The sequence below is a fragment of the Phoca vitulina genome, unplaced genomic scaffold, assembly GCF_004348235.1.
Source record: "Phoca vitulina isolate PV1807 unplaced genomic scaffold, GSC_HSeal_1.0 scaffold19, whole genome shotgun sequence".
NCBI classification, from domain to species: Eukaryota; Metazoa; Chordata; class Mammalia; order Carnivora; family Phocidae; genus Phoca; species Phoca vitulina.
The window spans coordinates 29,398,915-29,421,909 of record NW_022589722.1 but is presented as its reverse complement, the minus strand read 5'-3'; the positions used below and the strand labels follow the sequence as shown (position 1 = coordinate 29,421,909).

Genomic DNA, 22,995 nt, shown 5'->3' with positions numbered 1-22,995 from the left:
TATGTATGGGCCTTTCTTTCTTTCTTTTCTTTTTTTTTTTTTGCATGTCTCATAAATTTTTTGTTGGAAACTAGACATTTTAAATAACATGGCAAAAATCATATTCTTTCCACTTTTCATGTTTCGTTTACTGACTTTTCTAACCTAACTTTATAAAGTCTGTATGTTTTGTTCTGGACAACCCCTGAAGTGTCTGACTGATTAGTTGAGTGGTCAGCTCATGACTGGACAGAGATTTCCTTAAATGTCTGCAAACAGTAGTCTTCCAGTCTTTGCTGAGGGGCTCTTTGTGTGTGTTGGAGCTTCCTTCAATCCTCTGCCAGGCAGTTTACAACCCTTCCTTAGGTTTCACTTCCTGCTTGTACAGAGCCTCAAGGTCAGTCATAGGTGAGAGTGTAGGGCCTGCTCAGTTCTTTCCTGAACAAGCCCACAGCCCTTGGGCACGCTCAAAGCCCCTGTGGACATCTCATTCCCCAGATTGCCCTTTAAGGTTTTTGGTTTACGTTTTAAATAGTCTATTATTTGCTCCATCTATTATCTACTGCCTCAGGCAGCTAGAAGTTTAGACAATAGTTGTGTCTGATTTTTTTCAACAAATGCCTTTTGACAGTTTCTGGTAATGGGGCTTGAAGGAGCTCCAACCCCATTCTGCCCTTTCCAGTGATGGGCAGACTGGTGGGTTTTCACTGAAATTGCAGGCTTTTGTTTTCAAGGCTACTACTGATTTGGGGACAGAGGCAGGTGGGGACAGGAGAAGTTGAAATGCCACAGAACTTGGTGTGCATACTGAGATTCTGCCATATTTCATGAATAAGGGCTCCCTAGATTGCTGCAAACCTTTGGTTAATTTCCAGAGTTCTGAGTTTGCCAGTTTTCTTACCTTACTTTCATAGAGGAGAGGATTTTTCAGAGGTCCTTACTGCACCATTTTTGGTGCTGTTGTCTCTTGCTCTGCCTCTGACCGTGATGGATGTGCAGTGAGAGCATAGAGAATCCAAACTTTCCACCTTTACTGCCCACCAAAGAAATGAGTCCGTGGTAGTCAAGACACAGATGAATTTTCCTATCCAAGAACTTCCTTATTTTCCCATTTTTGAAAATTATCGGATCTGCTAAAAACGAGTCTAAAATCATGATTTTGTGTTATTGTAAGAAGAGTTTTTGAAACATTGGCAAGAAGGTCATGACTAGCACTTTTAGAGTTTCTGGCTGTCCTTTCAGAAAAGGACAGGAGGTTGGCCACCTTTGTAATGTGTGCTTGAAGATAATGTAATCTGTTTTCTTTATGTCACAGGGATTTAATGTACAAAATGGCGAATATACCAGATTGGCATACTTCGTATCCTCACACCCAAAAGTTCATGAATTTAAGACCTCACTCTTCACCATGTAGAGTGTATTCAAGGAACAGTTTCCAAAATATGTTTAGACCTTCCTCTTCGGGTGAGTATCATGAAGAAAAAACACTAACAGTAGATATCACTTAGGTATGTTTAGTATGTACCAGGCTCTGTACAAAAGCTTCACATGTCATTTAACCACACGCAATAGAGATACAAAATAGATTGTATTACTGTCCCTATATTCTTTATGGGGAAACTGAGACAGAGGTTGATTAAACCACTTGCCCAAAAGTTACATAGTTTTAAAGAGGCAGGGTCAGAATTTGAGCCCAGTGTGATTCCAAAATCCGTGGACTTAACTATGGCATTTTCTACTATACCTCCTCATTTAGTTTTTCTTAACTAGTAGACAGTGTTTTTGAACAGTTTTAGGGTTACAGAGAAATGGAGCTGAAGTGCGGAGAGTTCCCAGAACACCCCTTCACTCCCCACCCCCAGTGTCCCTCATTATTAACATCTTGCATTATCAGTGAGGTGCCTTTGTTACTGTGGATGGGCCATTACTGATCCATTGTCATTAACTAAAGTCTGCAATCTACAGTAGAGTTCATTCTTTGTGTTGTATGTTCTCTGGGTTTTGATAAACATTTAAGGACATGTATCCAGCTTTACGGTATCATTTTACTGCCCTAAAAATCCCCTGTCTTCCACCTATCCATCCCTTCTTGCCCCTAGTCTGGGCAACCACTGGTCTTCTTCCTGTCTCCATGGTTTTGCCCTTTCAGAATGTCCTAAAGTTACAGTCATACAGTTATGTAACCTTTTCAGATGGGCTTCTTTCCCTTAGCAGTGTGCACTTAAGGCTCTTTCCTGTCTTTTCATGGTATAATAGTCCACTTTTTAATCTCTGAATGATGTTCTCTTATATGGATGTACCATAGTTCGCTTATCTCTTCACTACTGAAAGACATTTTGGTTGCTCTCATGTCTTGGCAATCATGAATAAAACTGCAGTAAACATTTTCATACAGGTTTTTGTCTGGATATAAGTTTTAAACTCATTTGCATCTCTCAGTTTTAAAGCAATAAAATTTAACAATAATTTCCCCAAAGTATATGTCATTTCATCCTGCCCTCCATCTCTTCCTTCTTTCCTGAATATTTTCTGAGCCCCAATATGTGACAAGAACTGTCATAGGTACTGAGGATAAAAAGGTGGGTCCAGTAGAGGGCCTGCCCTGGAGGCGCTCACAGTCTAGAGAGGGGGCTAAAGAATTTTAGTTGCGTGAGACAAATGCTACTGGAACAGAAGTGCGTGCGCAGTGAGCACAGTGGGTGCACATCCTGAGGTGCCAGGAGGCCTCAGAGGGGACAAAGACAAGGATACACTGAATTCTGCCTTGTGAGGGGGGGAAGGCATTCCAGTCAAGTCATACTGGACACTGTGCTTCCTCACTGGGCAAAACTTGAATCTTGCGGTCAGAGGCATCTCCCAGGGAGCCTGGAAATACAGACCTTTGGATGGCTGACTGTCTCCCCAGATTTCAGGGTCTCTGGTTCTAAGGGAAGAGGGGAGAACGGATAGTGGGTGTCGGCTATCAGTTTCCAACACTGTTCAGCAGCTCCATGTGTACAGTGTACTTCGGACACATCTCAGTTTACCTTTCACTCCTACAGAGAAGTCTGGGGTGAAGTGGGATTGCTGGGTCAGAGGGCATCCCCGCTGAGGCTCTTGATGACCCCCACCACATTGCCTGTTAGAAGTTTGTGCCTGGGCATCCCCACAAGTAACATTTGAACGTGTTTGTCTCTATGTATCCTAACACAGAATATTCCCTCTTGCATCTTCTCCATTTGATACGCAAGTGCAATATTCTGTTGTGATTCCATTTGTCTTTCTTTAACCATAAAGGTAACTTTGGTCTTCCAGTTTGTCAGCTTTCTGTCTGTCTTTTGTGAGCTGCCCATTGATATCCTCTGCCCATTTACCTGCAGTGGGTCTGTCCAGTGATTCGTAGGAGCTCTTTCTGTATGGAAGATGCTAATCCTTCATCTGCCTTACACGCCATCAGCGTCTCTTTTTCCCTTTTGTCATTTGCCTTCTATTTTTACTGATGGCAATTCTCAATACAGAATTATTTTTTCTTGTTTAAATTAAAAGTCTCCTAGCACCACTTGTCTCCCCAAAGGTGGTCACCGTGAAGTGTTTGGCTGGTCTCTCTCATGCACACACGTGTATGTGGAGGTGACGTATTTGTATAACTCACATATTAAATAAGCACCGCTCATGGGGTAAACCACAGATATGAGACACCTGATTTCCTTTTACAAATATTTTTTGCCTTATGTTCAAATGTGAAGAATTTCTGTTGACCTGACTTTCTATTCACTAGGATTTTCTTCTATCACATTTAGTCTGTGTTAAGCAGATCAAATGAGTTTTCACTTCTGATACTGTATTTTTAATTTCTAACCTTGCCGTGTGCTTTCAAAAACAGTTTCCTTTTCTCTGCTGAAACCCCTGTACATGCAGTGCGTTGTCAAGTTTTCCTGTAATCTCTTGAACATGTTTACTGTTCTTGTCTTAAATACCTGATCATTTCTCCATCTGTTCTCTCTCAGGATCTTCTGACTGTTTCGTGCTCTTGATTAGGTCACCTCTTCTCATTTCATTTGTCTTGCAATTTTAAAAAAGTTTTAATAGCAGACATTAGTGTGAAGCCCAGTGGAAAGAGAAGGGACTAGTCCAGCCAAGAGAGGGAACGCCTCTTCTCTCAGGCTTCACATGAGCTAGGCGGGCGCAGGTTCATCTCCAGACGGAGCTGTTCTGGACTTGGTTGCAGTTGCCGCTGGTTTCCAATACTTCCCTTCGACAGGTCTTAACATCTGAGCCCTGCTGAGATTCCAGGCCTTTCTATTTCCTTCTGGGTTGGCATACCTGGGAGAGCGCTCTGCTTTACAGCCCCCCTGCTGATTTTGGAGGATCTCTGGGGTGTTCTCTTTGTCCTCTGGCCCAGCTCCTAGTTTTCAGCACCCTAGGAGGCCTTTTTCCGCCCTGCCGCCCTACCTCCAGGCTGCAGTGGGCCACTGAGGTGTGCTCTGTGAAGGCCTGGGTGCCTCAGAGGGGTTCTGTTCTCCCGCCCTGTCCTCAGCCTTTGGCGAGCAGCTTACACTCCCAGACGGGCCTGCCCTCCTGGGGCCACATCACGTAGCTCTGTGCCTCGCCCCCAGCTCTGCTGTCCTCTTACACCCCCACAGGAAGGCCCCAGAGGCCCGGTGCAGACTCGGTCTGTGATTGAGGCCCCCGGCCTGCGAACCCATCACAACCTGTCCACATGTGGCCACTAACCAGCTGGTTCTTTTTTCCTTTCCCCAGTCTAGAATGGATTTGCTTTACTTCCCCTGGCTCTGCAAAGATAAAGGCGTCCTGGGTCATTCCTCTCCGAGGAGTGGCTTACCCTTTCTGGGATTTAGGTTTCTTGTATCCCTCAGTTCTCTCAATGGGTTTAAAAACTATATAGTTTAGCTTCTCTGACTTTTTCTCATCGTGAGGGTGAGAGTGACAGTCTGTTGTGACTTTGTATGTTCTAAACGAATATAGAAAATTTTGTCAGATTGCCCTCCAGAAAGATTATATCAATTTGTACTCCCACCAGCAGGTTATGCAAGTTTGGTTACTGCTTTCATTTTAAATCTGGGAAGGTGCATTTAAATCTGGGAAGGTGCATGTGAAAGAAAAAGTTTTCCTTCAAATGCCAATGAGCTTCAAACTGATATTTCTGATACATTTAAATTAGAATTATTGATTGTGAAGATGGGGCTTCTTGGAAAGCAACTAAAAATATACTTGAAAAGTCTGAAGAAAGATTTTGAGGTGGACAGAAGTTAACAGGAGAGCCCCCCCCCCACCCCCACCCCATGACCCTGGGAGCAGGAGGAGGAACTCTGGGCTGGGTGGGCAGAGGGAGAAATCCTGTTCCCCAGCCCATGTGGAATCACGTGGCTCCTCCCTGTGAATCAGCTGCTTCTGAGAACCCAGACACAGTCAGAAATGGAGAGGGGAGCATGGCAGGACCCCGGGGAGGCTTGTGGGAGATGTCAGTTTCTTCTCCCTCTGAGCTGTGTACCCAGTCCTCTCCCACGAGTCTGCCCCCTCCTAGTTGAGCTGCTGGCTCCCCTACGTACCGTGAGTGACCAAAATGATAGCCCCATTCAGACTTCCGTCCTGAGCTCCAGATCAGATCTCCAGTGGCCTATCTAGACCTCTCTGCTTGGGCTTCATCTGCTGGGCATTTCAGACATGAGCCAGCCAACCAGATCTCTTGATTCCTGGTGTTCTCCGTCTCAGTAAATGGCACCATCATCTATGTAGTTCTTTCAGCCCAGCCCCCAGTTATCCTTGGTTTCTTCCTGCCCCGCCCTGCTGAGCCAGTTGATCAGCAAAGCGTTGTCTGCTCTGTGTCTAGACTACCCCTAATCTGTCTGCACCCCCCAACACCCCCCCTTCCCCGCCAGACATCCAGGGCTACCACCTGGTTCAGGCCACAATCACCTCTTCTTGGACCCTGGGAATTGACTCATCTCTGGACTTCTGTTCTCATTTCTTGCACCTCTAGAATTTACTCTCTACGTAGCAGCCAGAGTGATTTGTGAACACAGCGTATGTCTTGCGTGAACTCTCTGGAGCCTTCCCATTACACGTGGAGACAACCTCAGTCCTTGTGCAGGCACAGAAGCATCACGCACCCCAGTCTCAGCAATTTCTGCCTTCCGTCTCATGCGACACACGCATGCTCTGTCCACCCTGGCCTTTTGCTTTCCTGGACACATCAAGCTTATTCCTGCTCAAGGACCCTTTACCTGTTGCTGTGTTCCCTCCAGCTTCTTGTCTGACTGGCTCATCTTATCATTCTGGTTCAGTTTATCAAATACCTCGAGAGGACTTCCCAGATTTCTCCACCTAAAACAGCTCCCACCTCTCTTCTACCCTGTTCTTTCTTACTGTCTTGTAATGTCTACCCTTACCTTTATTCATTTATTTATTATCTGCTTCTTGTCTTTCCTCTCCCCTGCAGATTCTAAGCTTTACAAGAGCGGGTCTCACCTGTCTTGCTCTGTAGTCCTTCAGTGCCTAGCGCTGGCTGACAGACAGGTGCTCAGTAAATATTTTTTGAATGAATGAATTCTACTTCCTTAGAAGTCAGTGTTTCCTAGGGCTCCCTTCTCTTCCAGCATGGCATGTTCCCCCGTGGCTTCCACATGGCCGGTTCCCCCATCCGCACCTCCAATGCCCCCCACTTCTGATCTCTAGATTTATGTGTTCACCTTTCAAACGGACATCCCCACTTAGAGATCCCAAACTGAATTCATTAACCTTCCCACAAACTTTTTTCTCTTCCACGCCAGCTGTTTATTGCTGTATACAAACTCCTCCACACATAGAGGTTTGGAATCATTGATTTTGCTCACAGATCTGCCATGTGAGCAGGTCCCAGGGACAGCTTGTCTCTCTTCCAGGCGGTTCAGTGGAGGAGGTTCGAAGGCAGCGGGTAATGACGCCTAGGGCTGGAATCATCGGAAGGCTGGCTCCCTCTGTGGGCTGGAACCTCAGCTGGGGTGTTGGCCAGAACGCCTCCCTGCGGCTTCTCTGTGTGACTGCTTGACTTCCTCGTGGCATGGCGATTGGCATGAGTATCTTACAAGGACGAGGCACGAGCTGCAGCACCTTTTGTGACCTCATCTTGGAAATCACATAGGATGATTCTGCCCTAGTTACAGGCCCACCCAGATTCAAGGGGAAGGAATATCTGCCCCACGTCTCGATGGGAGGAGTGTTAGCCTGGCATTGTAGGAAAAGCCTGTGTGGTGGGGATCTTGTGGTGGCCATCTTGGAAAATGCCATCTGCCATGGCCCGCAGACCTTCCCTTTCTCAGCGAAGGGTGTCACCACCCACCCCACCACTCACGCCACGTGGAGAAGCTTTATCCTCTTCCACTACCTCCCCCTGCATGTCAAATCAGGAGATTCTCTGGACTCTACCTGGTCTATTTCAACTTCTCTTTTATTCACCCCTACTTTTCCCTCCATGCCCACCATGTTAGTGTAGACCTCCATTAAGACTTGCCTGTAGGGCGCCTGGGTGGCTCAGTTGGTTAAGCGACTGCCTTCGGCTCAGGTCACGGTCCCGGAGTCCTGGGATCGAGTCCCGCATCGGGCTCCCGGCTCGGCGGGGAGCCTGCTTCTCCCTCAGACCCTCTCCCCTCTCATGCTGTTTCTCTCTCTCTCTCTCTCAAATAAATAAATAAATAAAATCTTTAAAAAAAAAAAAAAAAAAAGACTTGCCTGAGCAGGCTGTAGTTAAAAACATGTCTCCATGCCATTCACTGCCCTCCCCTTTCTGTCCCTCCTACATGTGATGTCCGAGTGCAGTTTCAGAACGAAAATTGGGTGATGTCATTCTCTTGATGGAAGTCCCAGCTTGGTGTCCCATGACCAGGGCACAAAGCTAGATAGGAGCACTGGGGATATGGCTCCTTCTGACTTTTGCAGTCTCATCTCTAAAGCTGATGCTCCTGTGCTCGTCCCCTCTCCCCTTTGCTTCGACTGGCTGTCCTCCACAGCCCCCCCCCACTTCCAGCCCCTCTCACTCTTGGGAATACCAAGTTCCAGTTGAAGTATCACCTCTTCCTTCTAAGCAGCTTTTCCTGAGACCTTCAGCCTGTCACCCCAAGCCAGCCACTGTCTTTTCTCCAGTGTGTCCTGGTTATATACGCCCCTCCCCGAGGAGGCAGTGGGCATTGTGAGCAAAAGACATCCCCAGCACCCGAGGAGCTTGGCGAGCGTCAGGGAAGACAAATAGCTGTGTCAGAAGGTTCAATACCTAGATAAGAAATTCTCATTTGGAAGGAAATAATTGCAATCATCCTTCCCTAGCTCCTGCTTGTGAATGAGTTTATAAAAGATGAAACAGTGCTAAAGACATTTAATACACATCCAGAATTTACTACGTAAGACAGAGCTACTAAATAAATTGTGGTCACCAAGCCTTTGCAATCTCATAAATAGATAGAAGAGATTTACCAAACTACCTGTATTTTTAGCCTCCTGTTTCTCTAGTAGTTTATAAAATATCAAAATGGAATAATCACATCTCCATGCTTATGAAACTGATCCATACCGTGAGTTGATTTGTAGTTACTGTGTTTCCTTATTTCTATAGCTGTTTCATCATAGAGGGGAGGGAAGCTGGGGGGTATCGGCTCTCCTCTGGTGACATGGGGACCTCTGGAACCTATGGCACCGTGGCCCCACTCAGCTGCTTTTCCTCCCAGGAAGTGCAGGCCTTCTGGAGGAAGCTTATTTGGTGCCTTTTAACATTCTTTCATTATCTTTCAGGGGCTAGCCTTTCTCATCTTTTCCTTGTCTTGGAGAGGGAAATAATCTAAATTAAGAATTACATGTTTTCCCCTCAAAAATTGGCAAGGGGCTGAAAAGTGAATATGATATTTTAAAGATTTACTTGAAATGATATTTTTCATAACTGAATTTTATTCCAGAATCCATGTTCTTTGCTTGTCATGACACATGTCCTATATAGGGGGGATTATCTTTGCTCTATTTTTTCTTTTTACCACGATTACTCTCATTTTACATTGACCAGATTTTAAAGGTAAAAAATGACCGTAGATTTGCCATTGTAAGTGATGCAATGCTTAGATGTGTAAAGTGAAGTACAATAGAAGAAATAGTGCTTTGGAAGTTTGTTGGATTCTAGTCCGCAGTGAAGTGATTTTTGGGCTCTTTGCTTTAAGCACGTCTAATCAACAACTCTCTCTCTTTTATAGCCATAGCTGTTGCAAATCCAATACTGTCCTTCTTAGATGTTAAACGGATTTTATTTCAAAAAATCACCGATAAAGGAGATGAGTTGAAAAAAGCCTTTCAGCTGCTTGACACCAGTCACAACATGACGGTGTCAAAGAACGAACTGAGGAGAATTATCACAGCCTTCCTGATGCCTCTCACGAGAGAACAGTTTCAAGATGCCCTGGCTCAGGTACCGTATGCACGGCGACTTAGAATAACCCAACTACTGGGGCGCCTGCGTGGCTCAGCTGGTTAAGCCTCCAACTCGTTATTTCAGCTCAGGTCATGATCTCAGGGTTGTGAGATCGAGCCTCCACGTCAGGCTCTGTGCTCGGTGGGGAGTCTGCTTGAGATTCTCTTTGTCTCCCTCCGCCCTCCCTGCCCCTAAAAAAATAACCCAGCTATGGAAAAGTTGGAGTCAATTACTGGAGCGTGAAATCTTTTCTGGCTTTCCCCCCCAACAGCTCCAAGTGAGCAGTTAAAATTTTGTTTATTTTTCACAATTCAGTGAGATTCTGGCAGATGTGGGATGATCAACATGTGTGTGGGTCATATTTTGTGTAGAGTGCTGCTACAATTAAAATTTTCTTTAGTTCTTAAGGCTTCCATATAAAAGTATTTGGTCAGCTTATATTTTAGAACTTAGTATTTTGGCACTTATCTTGTGTCAAATGGTTATTGAGCACCTACTGTATGCCGGACCCAATGCAGAGCATGCAGACATGGGCCTGACCTCGAAGGGGTCCCAGTCCAGAGAGACATATTTGGCAGTGTTGGTAAGCGTGGGAGTTAGTTAGAGGAGGGAGAGCTATCTAAAAATGGGGAGGTGGTCCAGGAAGGCTCTGGGGGACAAAGGGGTGTGTTTAGTCGAGTTTTGACCGAGAGTGGGTATTAGCCAGATGAGAGAAGAACGGAAGTGCATTATACACAGAGGGAATAATAGCACAAGTGAAAGCTTGGATGCCTGAATCAGCACGGCATGATTATTCAGGGAACTGGGTAGTGTCATTGATACCTGAAGCGAGGGGATATGTGTCAGGTTGTGGATAGAGGGGCCAGTCCTGTAAAGGACCATATGAAAGAGTTTGGCCTCTGTCCTGGAAGATGTAGGGGGCCGGGGAAATGTTTGCAGCTGGGGTGATGCAGTTACCTGGGAAGGGATATGGAGGACAGGCCCTTGGTGGGGTACCATACCAGGTGGCTGTCAATAGTAAACATTTGGTGGGGTCTGAAAATGGAATACACAGTACAATAGGAATTAAATACTCTCAGAATAAATCCATAGAGATCAACATAGTAATACCAAAGTGGAGAAGTCGGGTAGGAATATCAGTAGTGTGCCTTCCAACCCAGTAACCCAATAACTAATTTGCGTGCATGCGCACACACATGCACACACACGTAGAAATGAACATATTTTTACCCATTCATTACTTTTTTTTTTTTTTAAGATTTTATTTATTTATTTGACAGAGAGAGACACAGCAAGAGAGGGAACACAAGCAGGGGGAGTGGGAGAAGGAGAAGCAGGCTTCCCAGCGAGCAGGGAGCCCAATGCGGGGCTCGATCCCAGGACTCTGGGATCATGACCTGAGCCGAAGGCAGACGCTTAATGGCTGAGCCACTCAGGTGCCCCCATTCATTACTTCTTAATCAGTCTGACATTTCATAGTATTTAAAAGTCTGTTTCCTTCTAGAATTTGTTGACTACCTCAACCCAACCCAGTTTTCTTATTTTTACAACAGGGGAATTATGTGTCAGGAAAACAAACAGCCCAGGGAATTTCGGGTATTCCTGAATTCCAGTCAACCTCAGGGACTGGCTCTCTCCTTCCTTTCACTGATGTAGGAAAAAAATATTTGTGGATCTCTTTGCTGTTTCTTCTTGAGCATACCATGGTGCTGTTTCAAGGATTTCTCTTCCTTTAATTTGCTTTTTCACTGAATTTGAGGTTTGTAGCCATTATTTTTTGATCTATATATTTTATTTCATCCTCCCTGAGACATTTTGGTATTGTCTCTAGGCCCCTGAGGCTCTGTTCATTTTTTTCAATCTTTTATTTCTATTTTCAGATTGGATAATATCTATTGATATGTCTTCAATTTCAGTGATTCCTTCTTTGCATCTCTTTTTTGCCATTAAGCTCATTCAGTGAAAATTTATATTAGGCATAGTGTTTTTCAGTTCTAGAATTTCCATTTGTTTCTCTTTTATAGTTTCTATTTATCTGCTTACATTTCCTGTTTTTTTCTTCAATTTTGAGCATATTTCTTTTAACTCATTAAGCATAGTTAAAATAGCTGCTTTAAAGTCCTTGAATGATAATTCTAATGTCTGAGTTATCTCAGCATTGGGTTGCATTGATTTTTTTTTCCTCTTAAAAAGCAAGGGTCACATTTTTCTGGTTCTTTATATTTGAGTACTTTTGGATTATATCCCAGACCAGTGCTGTCTAATAGAAATATAACATGAGGGGCACCTGGTTACCTCAGTCAGTGGAGCATGTGACTCTTGATCTCGGGATTGTGAGTTTGAGTCCCACGTTGGGTGTAGAGATTACTTAAAAATAAAATCTAAAAAAAAGAAAAGAAATGTAATGTCACTCACATTTATAATTCAACATTTTCTAGTAGCCACATGAAAAAAATTAAAAAGAATTCATTTGAATAATATTTTTATTTAACTAATATGTCCAAAATATTATCTTATTTCAGCATGTTATCACTATTAAAAATTGACAATAAGTTATCTTCTAGTCTTTTCTGTGTACTAAGTCTTCAAAACCTGATGTGTACTTTAAACTTACAGCCAACTTCAGTTCATACACTAAGTTTCCACTGGAAATACTTGATGTCTAGATTTCATAAAATTTATAATTAAAACACAAGATTGACATACCGAGTCATTCCAAACATAGTTAAAACTTTTCCAGTCACTGAATTAATTTTAAAATTTAAATTAATTAACAATGACTAAAAAAATTCAGTTCATCAGTTGCCTTAGCCACATTTCACATGCTCAACAACCACATGTGGCCATGGCTGCACATTAGTACAGGGCTAAACATTATAAATACAGTGCTGTAGAGACTGGATTCTGTTACATTCCTCTGAAGACTGTTGACGCTTCTGCTCTGGCAGTAATTAACCTATAAACTTGAGCAGTTGCTTGCATCTCATTTTGGCTCTTTTGTCTCTAGGTGGGTCTTTTCTGAGTCTGACCTGTATATGTCTGCTTCAGGTGTCTGCTGGAAACTTGGACAGAGTTTATACACAGAAAGTGGGTCTCCTTCTCTGTCCCAGAGTTTATAGTTGTTTTCTGTGGGAGGGTGGTCTGTTATGAGCTGTCTCTACCACAACTTCTGCCTGATCATTTTTTAAAAGTAACCACAAAGTTATAGAGAAGTTGGAAGTTTAGTGGGAAGAACAAATTTTTTTCCTGAACCATTTGGGAGTAAAGTGGCTCCATCACCCCAAATATTTCAGTGTATGTGTCCTTCAAACAAAGATAGTGTTCTACATAACTACAGTATGACCATTCAAATACAGATGTTAACACGAACTCACTACTACCATCTCAGCCCTGGGACCCAACCTGGTTTTGCCAGTTGTTCCATGCATATCTTGTAATGATCCAGGTCAGAACACAAATTCCAAGTGTCCTTCAGTCTAGAACAGTTCTCAGCCTTTCGTTAGCTTTCCTGACCTTACCACTCTGAAGATTGCAGAGGGTAGCATGTCCCCTGTTTGAGTTTATCTGATGTTTCCTGATGTTTATCGGATGACTGGGTATTTGTCTTTCTCTGACTTATTTCACTCAGTGTAATACTTTCCAGCTCCATCCATGTTGGTGCAAATGGCAAAATCTCATTCTTTTTTGATGGTTGAGTACTATTCCATTGTATATATATGCCACATCTTCTTTATCCACTCATCAATCGATGGATACTTAGATGGTTTCCATGATTTGGCAGATATTGCTGCTATAAACATCAGGGTGCATGTATCCCTTCAAATAAGTATTTTTGTATCCTTTGGATAAATACCTAGTCATGCAATTGCTGGATCAGAGGGTAGTTCTATTTTTAACTTTTTGAGGACCCTCCCCACTATTCTCCACAGTGGCTGCAGCAGTTGCATATCCCACCAACAGTGCACAAGGGTTCCCCTTTCTTCGCATCCTCGCCAACACTTGTTGTTTCTTGTGTTGTTGATTTTAGCCATTCTGACAGGTGTGAGGTGATATCTCACTGTGGTTTTCATTTGCATGTCCCTGATGATGAGTGCAACTGGTAATGTTCTCTTGCTTTTAAAGAACATTTGTCCTTGCAAACATTGCATCAGTTTCCTCATAAGCTTGATTTAACTGATACTTTATTTATACCAAATGGAGAGTTAAGATATTTTTCCTGCTAATGTCTCCCTATATTCATGATCTAATGTTAATTTAAAATTTTGACAATCTTCCCAAGCTAATCAACTATGCAGGAAGAGGAAAAGTACAGAAAATGTGAAATGTGTATCCGTTTTTAAAAGCTACATCTGTTTTTAAAAGAAGTCACTGAAAACTGTAGAGCTTCAAAGACTTTAAAAAACAGGTCCTGGTAGTCTATCTGAAATAATAAGCATGGGTTTTCTAGAACCTCAAGCTCCTGTGACCCATGTGTAAACCAAGGAGGCTGGAATGTGGTGCATTTTCAGGAGGCCAAGTTCACAGGAATGAGGCAGGGTTTCTCTTTCCAGTAGCTGGAGTTCACAGTGTGTGTACTTTTCTAGACCTTTTGCCAACAAATCCCTTTCCAATAGTGAATGTAAGCCTAACTGGAAACCTATAAAACTGATAAAACACTTCATGGGAATTTCACACTTAAAATTAGAAAAGAATTTTCCAGTTCTAGTGAATTCACTTTAGCTTTAATTTTATTTTAAGAACCATGTCAAGAATGTTTGGATGTCAGAGTGTTTTGATGATTGATCAGGGCATGGATGAGGAGACATCACTTGTAAAACGCCCTGTACCTTAGTTTCCTTGAAAGTCATGGTAACATGAATTTTTTAAAAAATGGGGCCTCCGTCTCTGAATGTTAATAAAAATTTTATAAAAGAAGCTGAATTGGCAAAGAGATTCCAGAGAAGAAAAGCATAATTCTGTTCTGGTCCCAGTGGTTGTGCTGGGTTGGGGAAAGAGATGTCTTTGAAGACACTTGTCAACACGATGGATGTGGATTTAAACACTACCCTCCTCCACCCCAATCTAAGAATTTACTTTTATCGATTCATCTTTGGATGGTTATGATTCTTAAACATTTTTGCCAGAATCACAAATATGGACAACGTGAGTTCTTAGCAGAGCCTCTCCTTTTAGATTAGATTCTTGAGTTGTTTAGGGGCTTAGCTTTGGAGACTGGACTTTGCAAAACTGTATCTGCTGCATTAGAATTTTCATTAGACCATAAGTAACAATATGAAATGTGATAATACCTTCAATAGGTAGATGGACTTTCCCTTTTTTTTTTTTCTTTGTAGGCAGAATGGTTAGTGTAGGGAGAGGAACGTGGGCTCTGGAGGCACTTGATGGTAGTGGCATGCAGGGAGGTCACATCTCTGCTCCACGGGAAGTGGCAATGACCACACCCTCAGGACCTGGTTTTGGGGCTAGATGAGTTAACTCATGTAAAACACCAACAGTAGTACTTGTGCCCGTCTCCCAAGTATGAGCTCAGTAAATGTGTGTTTCTTCCCCTCCTCATGAAGTCTTACTACCAAAACCATGAGGGCGTCCAGTCTTGGAGCAACACACGTACTCTGTTCTTGCCCTTCTGCTGTAAAGCTAGGGAAACTGGGAGGTGTCTACCCAAAACTACATCTACTGAAAAACACCCTATCCGAAATAGAAATCATAGATGTCCTTTCCAGGACAAGGCTTCATGAAAGTCCACCCTGTGAGCTGCTGTCCCTCTGGTCCCATTTCTTAGTTGTATATGTTTTAAATAGTAAAAAGAAATTTGTCCTTTGGGGAAGACTGAGATAACCGTGCTCAGCTTTGAGGCTGGAATTGTAAGGGCTAAGTGAACATCACACTCGATTGTATGGACATGGGAGCCATTCAGCTGTATGAAAAATGGTACTTTGCGTATTTGCACAAAGCTTAATAAAATATATCTGTATTGATTATATATTTTAACTTTAGTTTCATAATCCTTTTTGGGGGAAATAATTATTTTCACTTTTTAAAAATTTTGACTTTTTATTTAGAAGTAATTTCAGGGGCGCCTGGGTGGCACAATTGGTTGAGTGTCCTACTCTTGGTTTTGGCTCAGGTCCCGATCGCAGGGTTGTGAGATAAGAGCCCATGTTGGGCTCCGCACCCAGTATGGAGTCTGCTTGAGATTCTCCCTCTCCCTCTGCCCTTCCTGCTCGTGCTCCTTCTCTCTCTAAAACAAATAAATCTAAAAAAAAAAGAAGTAATTTCAAACCTCCAGAAAATTTATAAGAATAAGAATAATACAAATAGTACCCATATGGTACAAACAACACCCATAGACACGTAACCCATACACACTTAACCCAGATTTGCCGGTTGTGAACATTGAACCTCGTTTTACTTCTCCTGTGATCTTTTGTTATCCATGTGCGGTATGTGTGGATATTGCAAACAGTTGACAAGATATGGACAGTGTGTACATAATGTTTTTCTGAACTATTTGAGAGGAAATTGCTTATATTATGGTTACTTACTTCTAAATACTTCAGTGTGTATTCCCTAAGAATAAGAACTATTCTCTCAAATAATTACAGTACAGTTATCAACATTGGTAAATTAAACATTGAGATAATTCTTTTATTTAATCTGTAGTCCGTATTGACCCACTGGACCCAGTAATGTCCTTTATAGAATTTTCAATTTTAAAATGGCTTTTTTCTACCTTAAAAGTATATAAATGTACAGAAAGTTCACATGACATTCAGAGGGTAAAGTTACATTGTGGCCTCAGCCTCTTGGGGAAAAAATATATTCTAATATATATGAATATATTTTGGGGCAGCTGGGTGGCTCAATCAGTTGGGCATCTGTCTGCCTTTGGCTCAGGTCATGATCCCAGGATCCTGGGATCGAGCCCAATGTCAGGCTCCCTGCTCATCGGGGAGTCTGCTCTCTCTCTCTCCTACTGCCCCTCCTCCCAAGTCGTTTTCTCACTTTCTCTCTGTCTCAAATAAATAAATAAAAAATCTTAAAAAAAGAATATATCTCTACTAATTTTACTTTATTTTTTAGATAGAATTAGATTTTAGATAATTTAATAGACAACCTATTGACTTTCAATTGAGCACAGACTGGCATTCTGGCATTTATGCTGCTTGTACCTGGCTTACTGGGGGTGCATGTGAACTTAGACACCTGGGTGAAGTGGTTGTGTCTCCTAGAATACCCATCCCACCAGCAGTATCCTGTCTTCCATCATGAAAGCTCCTGGGCTGTCTACTACTTGGATCTGAATCCTCTAACTGGCCGTCATTCTTCTTGTTTGGATGTAGATCCCCCTCACCAGCTCTGGTGCCATCCCGTATCTTGAATTCCTGTCCCGGTTCGGTGGAATGGACCTAAATATAAATGTTATAAAGAGGTAAGTGGGTTTTTTTTGCTCAAATGAAAATGTGAAATTTGGAATGATAAGAGAGAGGGCATAAGGTCAGGAGAGCTAATCATGTCAACAGATATATATGGAAGAGGAGTTGGTAGAGCTTGTCCATATAGAATTTAATGTAGTTAATCCTCAGTCAAAAGGTTATTTAGAGAAGACTCTAACCTCTATGCAGGATATATTTCAGAATAAAAGAAATAATACTGTATTGAAAATGGAAACATAACAAATTAAAACCAGATTAACATATTTTATATGCAGTGTATTTCAGATTTGGAAATAATAAATTTTAATTTTGAAGTAAGAATATTAAGATTCAAAATTTAAATTTGTTCATTTTTATTTTATTTTTAATGTCTTTCATTGGAAAGTGATCATGTTTTAGTAGCTAGAAATGAAATATTTTTTTAAAAGATGTATTTATTTATTTTAGATAGAGTGAGAGAGAGAGAGAGCACACACACATGAACGGGAAGGGTAGAGGGAGAGAGAGTCTCAAACAGACCCCACACTGAGCAGGGAGCCTGATGTGGGACTCCATCTGAGGACCCTGAGATCACGACTTGAGCTAAAACCAGCAGTCGGATGCTCAACTGACCACCACCCAGGCACCCCAGAAATGAAATATTTTTTAAAGAGATTTTTGTATGAACTCCTTTGTATCTCATAACTGTAGGGTATGCATGGGGCTCATTTGCTTTATGAGCTGAAAAAGGAGAGTGTTAAGAGTATGAACTCTTATGTCTCTCTCAGCTGCAAAGTTCTTTGATTCTAGCGTCTGATTTAGGAAAGACCATTTTAGTAAAAAATTATTCACACAGATTATCTGGCTCTAAATGAGTAAACCTCATTTTCTCAGGAATTGGGCAAATAGTTATAAGAGTTAAATTTGATCCTGAAAATTTAGCAGATTTTGGTATAATAGCTTTCATGACTGAGTCTGTCATGGACTCAACGTAGGTGTAAGAATTCATGCAGCAGAGGGGAGGGGGAGCAGGGACTTGTTCAGCGAGTGCAAGTTTCAGTTTTATAAGATGAGAAAGTTTAGGAGATGTGTTGCACAACAGTGTGAATATACTTAACACTACTGAACTGCACACTTAAAAATGATTAAAACGGTAAATTTTATGTTATCTGGGGTGGGTTTTTATTTTTTGTGTTTTTTTTTTTGGTTTTGTTTTTTAACCACAATTAAAAAAAAAAGAGGGGTGCCTGGGTGTCTCAGTCGTTAAGCGTCTGCCTTTGGCTCAGGTCATGGTCCCAGGGTCCTGGGATCGAGCCCCATATCAGGCTCCCTGCTCGGGCAGGAAGCCTGCTTCTCCCTCTCCCACTCCCCCTGCTTGTGTTCCCTCTCTCACTGTGTGTCTCTCTCTCAAATAAATAAATTAAATAGTTTAAAAAGGAAAAGAAAGAAAAAAAAAAGAATCAGTGCTGCAGTTCCAACAAGAATGACAAAGTATTATCCCCTTGATGGTCCGATGGTCAGGGACTTCTCTGTGCTCTCTTTAGTTAATGATCCCTAAGTGGTGGGCTGAGATAATCTCCAGGTTTATTTGAAAGAATGACTTGTTTTATAAACTGTATATTCGTGCTCTTAACCTAAAACAATCCCATTTGTGATAAGGTTGTTGGGTGGACAATAACCTAACTTGAATATTCTTTGTTGAAAAAGCTAAACAACTAGAAAAACTGAAAGCAGGAGCGTTCTTTTTTTGTCTTTTGTTTTTGTTCCTTTAGTTGTGAAACATCAGTCTGATAGTTAATTTGAGATGAAGAGGATCACAAGTTACTTCCTATAAAAGGCTAAATTTTTTTTTTAATATTTGATTTATTTATTTGACAGAGAGAGACAGAGCCAGAGAGGGAACACACACAGGGGGAGTGGGAGAGGGAGAAGCTGGCCTCCTGCTGAGCAGGGAGCCCAACGCGGGGCTTGATCCCAGGACCCTGGGATCACGACCCGAGCCGAAGGCAGACACTTAACAACTGAGCCACCCAGGCACCCCTAAAAGGCTAAATATTTTAACTAAATTTGAAAGATTCAGCTTATAACTGACTTAACTCATGGGGCTGAATCTTCTTTACTGCTGGAGACAATGCATTTTAGTGAGCAGACACTGCTCCTTCAGGTAATATGATAGGCTATATCCACGAACAGCACTTCCACTGGAAACAACTAAAATGACTGATAAAACGTAAAATGTATACATACATTTTTCTTCACTAGTGAGCTGGCAAGAAAGTAAGTACTCCCCTAGAGGCTAACACGAAATGGAGACGGAATCAGGAGAAGTGAGCATTCTATCAAGCCAGCTTTTGCCTTGAGAGTATTGGCTAAATCCTGGTGAATTTGTGTTTCAGTTTGGTTGGCTATTTGGACTGAAGGGGACAGGGGACAAAGCCTAGAGGGCCTACCCAAGGTGGAGGAACCTAATAGAAGACCAGTACATATAAAGCTGGGACACCAAAACCCTCATGTGAAGATAGGTTACAAATATAAACCTGCATCCCAGAAAGGCACAAGGAAACCTACCTATTTCCTTGTGCTGTTGGGTGAATAGAGGACAAAATTGTAATTATAGGTCAGTATTTATGCAAGTCTGACTGAAATAATGCTACTTGTGTAGCAAAAAGAAAAAAAAAGATTGGAAGAAGTACAGAACTTCTGGTAGTGAAAGATACGATAATTGTGGATATAATTCAGTGGTTGGGTGGGAAAAGTGGATGAAACGCAGCTGAAAGGAGCATCAGTGGAGTGGAAAATAGATCCGAAGCCATTATCCAGAAAGCCACACAGAAAGACAAAGAGAGAGAAAATATGGAGGACAGGTATAAGAGACATGGAGGGGAGAGAGAAGGCCTAGGAGGTTCCATATTGGGTTTCCAGATAGGGGAAAGGATAGGGAAGAGCCAATATTCGAAGGGATCTTAAGCTGGACGAATGAACAGAAACACCTATATAGACATGTCACCGTGAGACCGCAGAGCATCGGCATCGGCATCACAGAGAGCAGTAAAGGCAGTGAGGGGACGCACTGGGTTGACTGAGGCCGATGTCCCACGTGTTCGACAGCGGGACGGGCTCTCCCACATGCTGGGAATGAAGTATTTGCCAGCCTAGAATTGAGAAGACTGAGATCTCTTCCTGTGGGAACGCGGGGACCCTTTTCCTCTTCTTTTCCGTAGTAGAGGCTCGAGCACTGAGGTCAGGCTGTGTGCACAGGGAGAAACATGTGGCACCTTTGCCTGCCATGTTCAAGGTCACCTTTGAGCCAGAGCCTCTCTTTCTTCATCCTACAAAGCATGCCTCTTGTTTGTATCTGTGCGTATGTACTTTAGGTGGAAGGAGAACGCTCCCGGATGGACAGTTGGAAGTGATGCGGGCAACAAGAGGGCAGGAAGTGTGGGGTTAGATCCAAACACATCCGCTGACCTCAGGAAGCACTAAGGACTAGGAATAATGACGACTTTGGGAATTTAAAAATAGGATAGGATTAAAATACACGACAGTAGCAATATATATGCTGAGAGGAGGGACTGGGATGGAATGTTCTAGATTGTTACCTTGTCCAGAAGGTAAGATTAAAAATTTTGATTAACTTTAGACTTTGAGAAATATGCAGGTTATAATTTCCAGAGCAACTATCACAAGATTAAAAATGGAGTGACTGATTCCCAAACTTACAGAGGCAAACAAATGGGATCATAAAAACGGGATTGACCAAAAAGAAGGCAAGAAGCCGCAGAATAGGCAGACCAAATAGAAATCCCAAGTAAATTGGTAATTGTAATAAATGTTCCACTTAAAAGGCAGAGATTGTCTGATTAGATAGGAGATAGTAAAATCCGCCAAGAGAAAAACCTAAACATAAGTTTATAGAAAGGTTAAAAGTGGAAGGATTTAAAGACATACCATTCCAATGAATACTCATCTCAAGAAAGCTGGTGTCGCTCAGTTACTATCAGATAATAAGCTGTGTCTCCCGAAGGAGACACTGAGATGGAGTCAGGGGGGACAGCTGTGAAGGGAAGGGGACCCGAGTGGCCTTGGGCAGAGGCGCTGCCCTGGGGCTGGGGAGGGGAGGGAGGCTGAGATTGGGAGCCAGTGCACGGGGCTCTGGACCCATGCTGCTCTGTCTCTTCATCTGATGGCGGGTACACAGGCATTTGTCTGATTTCTGTTCTTTAAATCTTAAACATATGTTAAAAATAGTGTCTTGTGTCTATTCAATACATAATTAAAACATAAGAAATATTACATTTAATATAGAATGATAAGGCTGGATTCCTGGTGAGTTTCCACCTCAAACTTGGGCACTTAACCTTCCAAGCCTCAGTTTCCTCCTATGTAAAATGAAGTTCATTTCTGCTTAAAATGCTCCGATGGCTTCCCCTTACCGCAGTATGAAATCCAGATTCCTTATCCCGGCCACAGCACCACAGGGCTGGCGTCCACTTCCATCTCTGAACTCACCCCTGTCCCCTGCCCTGCTGGGCGGGCTCTGGTCTCCCTGGCCAACTGACTGTAGCAGTGCTGGGACATGCGGAGCCCCGGTCCTCTCGGCTTCACGCCACTGTGTGCCCCCTTTGCTTTGTCCAGAGAGCTTTTTCCTTCCAGTGGATTGCTCCTGGCTCCTCAGCCTGTGGGTCTCTACCAGCTTGTTCTAGAGGGGGGCTCTGAAGCAGTGTGGAAATATGGATAACACAAAATAAAAAAAATAGTTAAATAAAAGCAGATGGAGCCAGGGGCGCCTGGGTGGCTCAGTTGGTTGAACATCCAACTCTTGATTTTGGCTTAGGTCATGATCTCAGGGTCGTGAGATTGAGCCCCACCTAGGGCTCTGTGCTCAGGACGGGGTCTGCTTGAGAGATTTTCTCTCCCTTTCCCTCTGCCCCCCCCCCACCCCCATTCGTGCTCTCTCTCTCAAATAAATATATAAATATAATCTAAAAAAAAAAAGTAGGTGGAGCCAAGGGGATGGTACACACATCCACCATGAAGTCCTTTGCGGAGTGGCTGAGAGTGCCCCCGGAGTGGACTGTGGACCCCTCAGAGGTCAGAACAAAGTGCAGAGGGGCTGGGGGTGAGGGTGAGCGGCACCTCCACTTGGCCACATGTGACCTTTGTCTCCCTGCCTCCTTGTCTGTGACCCGGGGCAACAATGGCCCCTGACCCACGCAGTTGTCATGAGGATTAAATCAGATGGGGCTCGCCACAGGAAGTGCTCATTAAGCGTCAGCTGTAATTACTCGGTTCCCACGCTGCCCTGGGAGGAGGAAGAAATGTTGTATTTCATTTTATGGACGAGGAAACGGAGGCACGGAGAAGCTAAGGACTTGGCCCAAGTCCACGCTGCCGGCAGACGGCAGTGCCTAAGAGATACCTTGCGTTAGAAAACGTAATTTAGAAATCATTATCATTTTGATCTCTGCATGTCCTACGTAAGCGTTTATTGGGTTAAAACATTTTAACGAAAAGTTTTTATTTTTCTTTTTAAGAGGAGGGGAGAAGGAAATGAGTTGCAGTCGGACAGTAAAAGAACTTGAGACCCAAATAGGAGAAAAGGTAATAGAGATCTTTTAAAATTCTCCCCGCACCCCCACCCCCTGCGTCAGAAGTGATTATTAGCAGAGGTAGATGAAGCAGAATGAGCCACATCTTGTCGTCTGTGCTCTCCCGTCAAAGCCGGCTGACGAATAGATCCTGTAACAAGCCCGTGTGAAAGCTTGTATTCAGACGACTTGCACTGGCTCGCCTGGCGTCTCTCTGGATGAATGACACCAACAGAAGTCCTGGAATATTAATGGCTTTTGTATTAACTTTAGATCCCTAGTAGTAGGGCTGCCCTTTCTGGTTTTGTCTAAGACTGAAGCAGAGGATCTCTTAAGAAGGAGAAAACTTCTGCTTTTCAGCAGTAAGTGCCATTCGAGAGCAGCATGGTAAAAATAACCGGGAAAACTCAGAGTGATGTATATTTAAGTATTGAGTAATTTAGCCACAGAAGCTACTGCATGTGTTTAGAAGAGGAGCACATAGCCTTGTCCCTCTTTGCTGATTATGGTGAGACATCATCACCCACAGCTAGGGATGGGGGGAGATACTCGTGGCTTTCGGGGGTTGGAATCAGACCCCTTTTAAAAA

The 22,995-nt window shown here is 43.0% G+C and overlaps 1 protein-coding gene across 1 annotated transcript in view; it reads left to right on the top strand.

The window, feature by feature from the left end:
* Positions 1 to 22,995, top strand: part of EFCAB6 (EF-hand calcium binding domain 6) — a 225,008-nt gene that overhangs the window by 16,288 nt on the left and 185,725 nt on the right. The window contains exons 4-7 of the mRNA XM_032416504.1: positions 1,295 to 1,443; positions 9,189 to 9,400; positions 16,747 to 16,835; positions 22,353 to 22,419. Of these exons, the coding sequence (XP_032272395.1) occupies positions 1,295 to 1,443; positions 9,189 to 9,400; positions 16,747 to 16,835; positions 22,353 to 22,419 (517 nt within the window). The remainder of the gene's footprint in view (positions 1 to 1,294; positions 1,444 to 9,188; positions 9,401 to 16,746; positions 16,836 to 22,352; positions 22,420 to 22,995) is intronic.